This window comes from Lactuca virosa, chromosome 8, assembly GCF_052849685.1.
Source record: "Lactuca virosa cultivar CGN04683 chromosome 8, Lactuca_virosa_CGN04683_v6, whole genome shotgun sequence".
Taxonomy (NCBI): Eukaryota; Viridiplantae; Streptophyta; class Magnoliopsida; order Asterales; family Asteraceae; genus Lactuca; species Lactuca virosa.
In genome coordinates, this window is record NC_136433.1 from 281,547,303 (window position 1) to 281,558,243 (window position 10,941).

General features: G+C 33.7%; 1 protein-coding gene across 2 annotated transcripts; it reads right to left on the reverse strand.

Moving 5' to 3' along the window:
- Positions 1–307: 307 nt before the first annotated feature.
- LOC145132237 (uncharacterized) lies at positions 308–5,138 on the reverse strand. 2 transcript variants are annotated; one of them, XM_079066945.1, is made up of 9 exons: positions 4,923–5,138; positions 3,894–4,482; positions 3,518–3,799; positions 3,303–3,422; positions 3,106–3,219; positions 2,208–3,017; positions 1,266–2,129; positions 961–1,176; positions 308–846 (listed from the first exon to the last, which is right to left on the reverse strand). In XM_079066945.1, the coding sequence occupies exons 1-9, from the start codon at positions 5,034–5,036 to the stop codon at positions 506–508; spliced, it is 3,450 nt and encodes a 1,149-aa protein (XP_078923071.1). In that variant the 5' UTR covers positions 5,037–5,138; the 3' UTR covers positions 308–505. The 2 variants fall into 2 exon arrangements, with proteins under 2 accessions (XP_078923071.1, XP_078923070.1); XM_079066944.1 differs by having other exon boundaries at positions 3,518–3,814.
- Between the last annotated feature and the right edge of the window lie 5,803 nt (positions 5,139–10,941).

A 10,941-nucleotide genomic window follows, 5' to 3' on the forward strand; every position in this document is an offset into this window, starting at 1 on the left:
GGTTTCTCGGGTTGGATGGGTCGGTTTCTTGGGGCGGTTTGTCGGTTTTAAGTATCGGTCGGTTTCTCGGGTTGGATGGGTCGGTTTCTGGGTAAAAACCGAAACCGAACCCGACTTTTCGGTTTTTAAAAAACTCAAACCCTAACCGTCGGTTTTGCTTCGGTTTCGGTTTTTTCGGTTTCGGTTTCGTCGGTTTTAGTCGGTTTCTCGGTTTCTTGGTTTGTGTTTGCTCACCCCTACTTGGAATGAGATATATGTATAACTTTCAAAATGAAACCCCAAACGGTGGATAGGAATAGACCTACAATTTGTTCCAGAAATATATGTTCGATTTCAAAATTATCAACCCACATTTCAACAACTAATTACTTATCATCATTAACCTCTCTCATACAAGTTTTTCAATTTAGCATGAGGATCCAAATCCAAGGATTTTAAAACTCCCTTGAACTATAAAATATCAAACCAAATAAACAAACATTAAACCAACACAAATTATCTCTCTTCAATTCTTCGTTTCACCACCCACCAGTTGGTTCTCACACAGTGTTTGAAGTGCTGGTCTTGCTTCTTTATTATCCGCATTCATAGTCTTCAAAGTCAACGCCTTCAGCTTCTTCCTTAGTTGCCTCAAACTTGCATCTTGTAAATTCTCCTTCATAACAACATTCTCATCTTTTTCTTTCTTCATCTTGTTTCCATAAACAATCACACTCTTGTTCTCTTTGTCATCCGAAACAAATCCACCAATTTTCTTCATTGGAGTAGCGACACCAATTTTAGTAATTTGGTTTTCTTCTTCATATGAATCTGAGTCAACTTTTTCGTTGACCATGGTTGATGACCCTGAAAAAAGGAAACACAATATTTCTTCTTTATTAATTAATAATATTCATATACCTAATTGGTTTGTATCTCAATGGCATTGTTGTAATTTGATAGATTTTGGAAAAAAATTACCATTAACATTGTTCTCCGAGTGTTCTAAATCAAAATTTGCACATGGGTTTGAAATTTCTTCTGATTCCACGTCAGCATCATCATCAAGAATGCTCTCCGAGTGTCCTTTAATCATCAATTCGCGTTTCTCCTCTTCAAAATCAACATTTTCACATGGAATCATTTCAAGTTTCTCAAAGGAATTACAAACATCTTCCAATTTCGCATCTGGATTACCTGAATTTTTTTGGTTTTAGCAATAAAAAACTAGAATATTAAAGAATAAAAAATAAATACAAATCAAGAATTGGTGAATTTCTTTCTACCTGCATCCATGGCGTTTTCTAGAACTTCATCAGGAAAAACCTCTTCGAAATTCACATTGGCTTCATCAATCTTAATAACCTTTTCACTTTCGTTTTTCACTGTTGACTTTTCAGATTTCTTTTCAGTCAACCTAGTTGACCTGCTGCTTCTTTCAGTTGCTATACCAGGTGTGCACCACTCTATCTTCTCACCTTCTTTTGCATCTTCCTCACAGTTTTTAAGTTGACACTTCTCTTTCCGGCGAGATGAAGTCGCCGGAGTTTTCATCCTGGTGGTCGGATGTGCCGGGGTTGGGTGGCTGATAAGATCAAACAAAGTTGATGGATTTGGAGAGAGTTGGTTTTTCTCTTCAATGGAAGAAGATCCTTCAAAATCCACATTTTCACATGGTTTTGATGTTTCAACAAATTCCACGTCAGCATTATCTTCTAGAAAGTTCTCCGAGTGTTCTTCTGGAATCAGATCATGTTCCTCCTCTTCAAAATCAACATTTTCACAAGGATTTGTAGTTTCATCTGATTCCACGTCAGCATTATCTTCAACAAAGCTCTTCGAGAGTTCTTCTGTCAATTCTGGTTTCTTCTCTTCAAAATCTGCAATTTCACATGCCTTCGAAGTTCCATCTGATTCCACGTCAGCATTATCTTCAACAAAGCTCTTCGATTGTTCTTCTGCAATCAATTCGAGTTTCTCATCTTCAAATTCCACATTTTCACATGGCTTTGAAGTTTCATCTAATTCCACGTCAGCATTATCTTCATGAAAGCTCTCCAAGTGTTCTTCTGGAATCAATTCGAGTTTCTCGTCTTCAATATCCACATTTTCACATGGCTTTGTCATTTCATTTGAATCCATTTTTGCATCTGGAAACATAATTATTGATTTTAACAAGAAATTTAAATTAAAAAAAACAAATCAAGAATTGGGAGATTTCTTTCTACCTGAATCAATGGCGTTTTCTGCAACATCAACAGAGAAAACCTCTTGGAATATCGCATTCACTTCATCCAACAGTGAATCAATCTTTTCAGTCTTTTCAATCACCTTCTTCACTAATGAATCTCCACATTTCTTTTCAGTCAACCTTGTTGACTTTCTAGAGCAGACCTCCATCTGCATAGTAGCTTCCTTTTTCACGGTGGTTGAAGGCGTCGACACCTTTCTCCGACCGCTTGCTACAACCGTTGCAGGGGTGCACGACTCCATCGTCTTACCTTTTTTCATTTGACTGTTCACATTCCGGCGAGATGAAGTCGCCGGAGTTTTCTGCATAGTAGCTTCACTTTTCACGGTGGTTGAAGGCGTAGCAACCTTTCTCCGACTGCTTGCTACAACCGTTGCAGGTGTGCCCCACTCCATCTTCTGACCTTTCATTTGACTGTTCACAGTTCGGCGGGATGAAGTCGCCGGAGTTGTTCTCCTGGTGGTGGAAATTAATGGTGTTTTGAGCATATCATTCTCTTTGATGGATAAAGAACTTTCAAAAACGGCTGATATTTCACCGGAAAGTTCAACAGCCACCTCAGTGGAAACTTCCGGCTGATGATCTTCAACTTCTTCTGTTATGGGGGAGAGGCTATCGATGGTGGGGATCACATCCAAGGTTTCCGACAATTCTGATTTTTGATTGTCAAATTCACAAATTTCTTCTTTTTCTTCCACTTTTGCGTCCACTTCATGAACTATTCTCGAATCAATCTTCACAGGAGAGATGCTATCAATGGAAGCAATAACATCCGAGGTCTCGTCATCTGAAATGAAAGTACATACATCACTTTATAGACTATATGAATCATACATGAGCCTATAGACAAATATTTAGAAGTGATGTATCCATACCCGTGTTTTCGGATAAATTCAGGTCATTTGAGATTTCTTCATCCGCGCTACTTTCGTTTTCATTTGGATTCTCAGAGGTATCAAGAATCATATCACTATCCATGATTGAAGAACCTGAAGGAACAGAAGATGTAACGAAGCAATTTCTAGAATATAACATGGTGAATCTATAAACTGAATCCTGAATGTCTAATTACCATTGTTCATCTCTGAAACGGCTTCGAGTTTCAATTCTCTTGGACCATTTAAATCCTCAATATTGTCTGGGATTGCTTCTTCTTCTTCTTCTTCTTCTTCTTCTTCTATAACATCAACTCCTGCACCAAAAATAAAAAAACACGTAATTCAACATTAGTTTGATAGAATGGTGTTGAATAAACGATTATAAAAAGACATTGAAAAAACCTCTCACCTGTTGAATTAGTACTATCATCTAGAATGTTATCTTGTTCTTCTAACTCCATAACCTCACTTTCGAGTTTTTCCTCTTCAAGATCCCCATTTTCATTAGGGCCTGAGATGTCATCTTTTTCTGGCTTTTCCTCATTCAGTTCTTCTTCTAAATTTCCTTCCTCATTTGGATTTGGGATTTCTCCTGATTCGGGCTTTAGATTGTCAACTTCCCCAGAATCTTCTTTTTCTTCGCTTATATCAACATCAAGTTCCTCCAAGGCATTACAAATGTCTTCCACTTCTGCATTAGGAATTACTGCATAATTGTTTTACCAAGGATGAATAAGTGGAACGAAACAGAAATTATAATCAACTCGGGAATGTGTTTTGCTTACCTGCATTCAAAGTGCTCTCTGGAACATCAACAGTCGATACCTCATCGGATGATGAATCATCATCATCCGACAATGTAATAATCTCAATTGCCTTTTCACTTTGCTTCCTCACTCTTGGCTCTCCAGATTTCTTTTCAGTCTGCCTAGTGGAACGTCTCGTGTCATATGTTTTCTGCACAGCAATCTCCTTTCTCACGGTGGTTGAAGTCGTCGCCACCTTCCTCGGCCCCTTTGCAACAACCGCTTCTGGCGACTTCTTATCTTCTTTTGAATCTAGTTCGCAATCATTCAGTTGACTGTTAACACTCCGGCAAGATGAAGTTGCCAGAGCCTTCCTCCTTGTGCTGGAAAGGGCTGGAGTTTCTAGAGCTTCGTTCTTTGATTCTTCAACTCCTCCGGCTACTTTCTTAGCTGTCCTGCGAGTTGTCCTGGTGTTTGTCGGCTTCAAATTTTCAACTTCGGTAGTTTTCGCCGTTCTGTTTCTGGTGGTTGGGACTTTACATGGAGAAACATCGACATTTTCTTTTGACTCGTCTAAATCAACTGCTTCAGACTGTGTGACGTTGATAAACTTCTCAATACCTTCAACCTATTCAACATCATAAACGAATTTTTCTGTAATCAGTGATTGTTTTAGCATAACAACCGGAGTTTAAGCTAAAATAGAGAAATTATTGACGAAATCACGAAGAACATAATGAAATCCCTAACATTTTATAAATAAGGATTTGTTTTTCGGAGAACTTAACAAGAGTTCTAACATTCAAAAAACTTTTCACTAAATTGAATTTACTGTCTAACACACAACCGATTAAGAAACTATAACGAAACCACGAACAATTTACGAGTGAACAGTTAAACCTATAAACGAACTGCAATCAGATGTAACAGTACATGACCAAATCACCAATAACTTATCAAAAACCTAAATACGCTTTCACTCAAGATGTATGCAAGAAAATCGAGACAAAAAACCAGCGACAACAATAATACGAATTAAACAAATCAAATCAAAATCTAAGAACTCACGGTATCAAGGTCTCGAAGAGCATCCGCCATGACATGATTTTTGGTGTTGGCAGCGATCTTGTTGAGTTTGCAGAGAAATTGAAGTTCTTTTCTGGTAAGACTGTGGAAATCCATGAGATCTGAATTGACGAAGGGGAGAGGAAAAGTAGGGTTTTGGATAACGTTGAATTCGTGAATCTGCCTATGAGTGAGATGCTCAAAATGCGATGAGGAGCCTCAAAATCGTCTAGACATATTTATACGAAAGCCCTTGCGCGGGGTTACCGTTGGAGCAGCGGAAATTTGAAATTTGAATTTGTGACTGTTGGAGTGAATCTTTTACTATTCCAGATTCATAAATTCTTATTTTCAGTGTCATGAAATATTAAATATCGATTAAATATAGAGTTCACTGTGTATTGAAATTTGTACATATTATATTATATATATATAAAAATCATAAAAATGACCTTGTTCATAGTGTTTTCTATCTTTGTGTGTTACTAAATTTTAACGTTGGAATGCTTGAGCAGAAATGGGATCAGATGGGCCTGTAACCCATTAAACAATTTTATTTTAAATATATAATTACCATATGTATGGAAAGAATGGAAAATCTCCTCACATATCATATTCGACTTGAAAGTTTGTTATGTAATTCAGATTTTAGTAATGATATGAGTAAATTAGTATTTTAATAACGGGGATAATGACTTGAAAGGGTAATGAACTTTTGATTTTGTTCACATTTAGTCACTAAATATTTTTTCGTTATTTATTTGTCACTGAACTATTGAAACTGTTCATATTTTACCCTTATGACCGGCTGTTCAGTGACAAATAGATAATGAAAAAAGTTTAGTGACTAAATGTGAACAAAATCGGAAGTTTGTTTCCCTCTAAAAAAGTTCAATGACTAAATGTGAACAAATTCCTCTTGTATTATGTTTTTGCAAATTATTTTTTTTTTTAAATTCTAGCAACATTTGTTGATGAAGAAATCTATGAAATAAAAAAATAAAAAACAAAAAAACAAAACCCCAGAAAATATATTTAAAAAAAACAAAAAACCGAAACCGAAATAAAAAACCAATGGTTTGGTATTTTCCAAAATAAAAAATCAAAATTTCCAATCTGATTTTGGTTTTACAAAAAAATGAACTATTCTCACTGATATGAATTATGATCATTGGTTTGGCATGCGGAATTAAAGAACACACAAAGAACACGATGATTTAGGTGTTTAAGAGATGCATTCGATTATGAAAGGTGATTTGGATGTTTGTGAAATTTTGTTTCGTTCACGGACCGCCTTTAACAAAATTTCACAAATTTGTAGCCTTGTGACATGAGAGAGAGAGAGACATGTAAACACCTCTATATAAGGTGGGTTCATACCACATGTAGAGGTGTGCTTGAGAGATGTAACATTGAGAGTGTTAGTGTGTTTTAATTATGTAGATTTAGATCTAGATAATTTTTTGTAAACACCTTTCATAATCGAATGCATCTCTTAAACACCCAAATCACCGTGTTCTTTGTTTGTTCTTTAATTCCGCATGCCAAACCAATGGTCATAATTCACATCAGTGAGAATGGTTTATTTTTCTGTAAAACCAAAATCAGATTGGAAATTTTGATTTTTTATTTTGGAAAATACCAAACCATTGGTTTTTTATTTCGGTTTTGGTTTTTCGTTTTTTTTAATATATTTTTCGGGGTTTTGTTTTTTTTATTTCATAGATTTCTTCATCAACAAATGTTGCTAGAATTTAACAAAAATAAATAATTTGCTAAAACATAATACAAGAGGAAGTTTATTCACATTTAGTCATTGAACTTTTTTAGAGGGAAACGAACTTTCGATTTTGTTCACATTTAGTCACTAAACTTTTTTTCATTATCAAATTGCCACTGAACTATTGAAACTGTTCACATTTTACCCTTATGACCGGTTGTTACCGGTCATAAGGGTAAAATGTGAACAGTTTCAATAGTTCAGTGACAAATAGATAACGAAAAAAAGTTTAGTGACTAAATGTGAACAAAGTCGAAAGTTCGTTACCCTTTCAAGTCAATATCCCATATAATTAAAAAATAAATAAATAAAGTAAAAATAAAAAAGTTAAATATAAAGGTTAAAATATTTGATAACTTTGAATTTATAAAAAAATAAGAAAAATAATTAATTATTATAATGAAAATATTTTTTATCTTTTAAATTTAAATAAACAAAATAAACTAATGAGTTTTAATTTTAGTAATTTTGAAATTAAGATGTAAGTTTATTAATGAAATTGATATCCATTTATTACTATATTTATTGCAATTGTTACATTCAAATATTATGTGAAATTTAATAAAATAGAAAAATTCATAAAATGATATGTGAAAAAAAAATAATTCAAAATAACCACAAAATGACATTTGACAAATTGAATAAGAGTCTGTCAAGTGGCAAAAAAACCATTCATTTATTAGAGATGATACATTAAGAGTTCAAAAAAAATAAAAAATAAAAAATAAATCGAGTTCTACTTAACACCTATGAAAATTACTTTTAGATCAGCGATATCACATGTTTTCCTCCTTTCTTAAGATCGAAGGTTCAAGTCCTGTTTAAAACACACATGGAATTAGGAATATATGGATCATCTAGAAAAACCAAAATCTGATAATTAATATCTTCTTATGCATGTGCATCTTGATTTATATTGGGACATATGCATTCACGTTTCGTATTAAACTAAGAATATATTTGCGCACTGATCATGAATATTATAGTTAACATATGGAAAAATTATGTTGTTAAATTAACTAATTGTTTGGTTGTCTATGATTTAAAAAATAAACTGATTTTCAATTGCAATGAAAAGAAACATGAAATTTTTGTATCTAGTGTATTCCCTATTATTTTATTGGATTAATAAGAAATCTAAGATATGTTGTTGCTAAATTGGTTGACATGATGTTCTAATCTTGGTGTTGTTGGTTGTAATGTCGTGTACCTTTAGCATCTTGTTAGATTTTGCTTTTTAATAATAAAAAAATTATTTCTTCTAGAAAAAATTTAATAAAATAAAAATAATTTTTACACTAAATAAAAAATAATAAAATTACACAATATGGTTATCTTTGACCATATAATAAGAGATACATTTAATAAGCCTTCTACAATACACATCACTAATCATTATACTTGTAAGTGTCATCTCATCATCACATAATACCACTAACACAATAGGATATCTGCCACTAACATATCACTCTACATCATTTTTTTAATTAAATTTAATTTAAAAATACAATAAACATGTATTTTTTTAAACGAGATTTTCATTATATTAAAAAAAGTGATTACATTATTTTTAAAAAAAACGACAATTTGAAATAAAATAGAAGAAAACATAAAAAATTCAAACACAAACAACTACTCTTAATTAGAGATGCACAAAACCCGAATCCGATCCGATCTGGATCCGAATCCAATCCGGTTTCGCTTACGTCATCAAAAATACGATCCGGTCAAAATCCGATCCGAATCCGGTCAAAATCCGATCCGGTTCCAACCAAAATCCGAATCCGATTCTAATCCGATTTGAAACCAGTTTAAACCGATTTTAGTGGGTTTTAATCGGATTTTGGGGCGGATTTGGATCCGGTTTTTAGCGAATCCGATTTACGATCCGGTATCAAATCCGATTTGGAATATAGGATTAGGATCCGATTGAAAATCCGGTTTAAATCCGATCCGATCCGGTTTGGTCAAAACCGGTTTTGACCCAATCCAGTTTCTGATTGGATCCGGTTTTGAATAGTGAAACCGGTTTTTTTTGTATGCATCTCTACTCTTAATCCAATTTTTTTAAACAACGTTATTCCATTTTGGGAATCCTTCAACTTTTGTCAAGTTTTGAAATGTGTAAAACGTTTGTGGTTTGTGTTTTCATATTGATCCATGGCCATATTAACTGGATTGATATCGTCTTCGTGTACATTGTTTATAACAAACGTAGTTGTAAATTCCATCGAACTCACAACATTTTACCCTCATACCGCGCCACGTTGAATATATTTCATCAAGATTTCGACTTGGACAACCCATTAAACAATACAAAACGTTTCAAACTTTTCCCAAAAAAATCTCTAGAGATTTGACTATCTCTGTCTTCTGAAACCGACACTCATGCTTGTGCTAACTTCTCTTTTTCATTTTCTGACCAATTTATCATTTTGGGAGCCATGAGTTTTGAAAGAGCAACACAAACATGTGAATGTGAATAAAAAGCTAGAATAATTGTGTGAAGTATAAGAACGTTTGTATTGGTATTTATATAGGTAAAAATTTAAATAAATAAAAAATAAAAGAAATGCCAAATAGCCGTTACACATGACCAAGGAAGTGTCAAATAGTAAATGGTTGTGATTCGGCATTGCAGCTCGTTTTTGGCTTCACGGAACACCACGATCACGCCTGACAACGAAGGTTCGGGGTTGTGTTTACGAAGCACGATCGTGGCCACATGGACCACACCCTTTCTTGTGGTATGTATTGAAGAATGCCTAATGTAAGATGAATAATTATAGTAGTTATAATGGTTGAAACTTGAAATTTATTTAATATATAAAATTTAAATAAATATAAGTTAAGTTAAATTTGTATCCAAATTTTCATGTTTAGGCTATTGGGTGTGACCAACATGTTAAGACATCTTATCACATCCAAAAGTTGTCATATCGCATGACATGTCGTATATGGTGTTATAACACCAAGTGAGGAAATAGACAACATTTTATAACACCCAATAAAATTTCTATGTCATCATTTCTTTTTTATTTTTTTCGGGTATTTTTTGTTTTCTATTTATTTTTTTCTATTTTTTTCGATTTTTTATTAATTATAAAAAAAATACAAAACATTTCATTTAAATAAATCTTAATTTAGATATAATATTAAAAAAAAACGTTACAAGAAAATAAAATACGATAATCTTAATTTAAAAACATTAAACGATAGTCCTAGACCAAATATCTCTTGCGGATTTTTTCCTTCATCGCATGAAGCACTCCCAAATCTCATGGTGACATATCTTCCTCGCTCGTCCGAAGAATTTTCAAATCCTTCAACATTTGATCTTCCTCTTATTGATGACAAAGGAATTCTAAGTGTTGGCGTTGTGTTTCGACTCTTTCTTTTGACATTTAATTGCGTTGGTCGAACTTTTCTTTCTTTTACGCCAACACTTTGTGCTATTTTTCCGGCTTCATCCGCATGTCGTTCAACGTGTTTCGTTTTATTGGGGGGGGGGGGGGGATCTCTTCAATGTCGTCGGGGATGTCATTGGTTGTTAGTGATTTTGTATCACTAATACTATTTAAGTGTAATGAGATTAATTTGTTGATCAATGTCACTTTGATAAATATTAAACAAGTTAGGGTGGTGCGGAGTGCACATTTGTTTAAGTTTGTCTTAGTTAAAAGTATAATGTTATTTAGAGGTGAAGCCCCTGAACTGACGAGGATTGAGGACAACGCCCCTGGGAGTGGGATCCAAGGGTCAAAGCCGATTTTAAGTGATAAACCCAGTTTTGTAATCCAAGTTCTAGACCCCATTTTAAGTTAGTTTATAAATGTTTATGACAGTTTATGTGATAGGTTTTGGACAGGAAGTTACATTCCTGTAACTGTCATATCACAGTTTTATGACAAGAAGTTAGTTTCCTGTTATATTATCATTTTCGAAATCAGTTTAGTACACACATGATCATATCATCTTCTGCATTCTCTCTTCTAAGAACATTGAGTTTTATCTAATTAAAGATTTTTGAGTGTACCCTCGAAATGCTTTAATATGAAAGTGTTTCATAACTCTCATTGATCCAAGCATTCTATTACCCTGTTTTTCTAACATCAGTGTCGGCATTGAGGACGATGTTAGTTCGTACGTCAGAAACGTAAAATGAACTTAAATTATGAGACATCTTTGATTGTACCTCCGACGATGTTGACGTTTTAATCCATTTTGTATCTTTTCTCATAA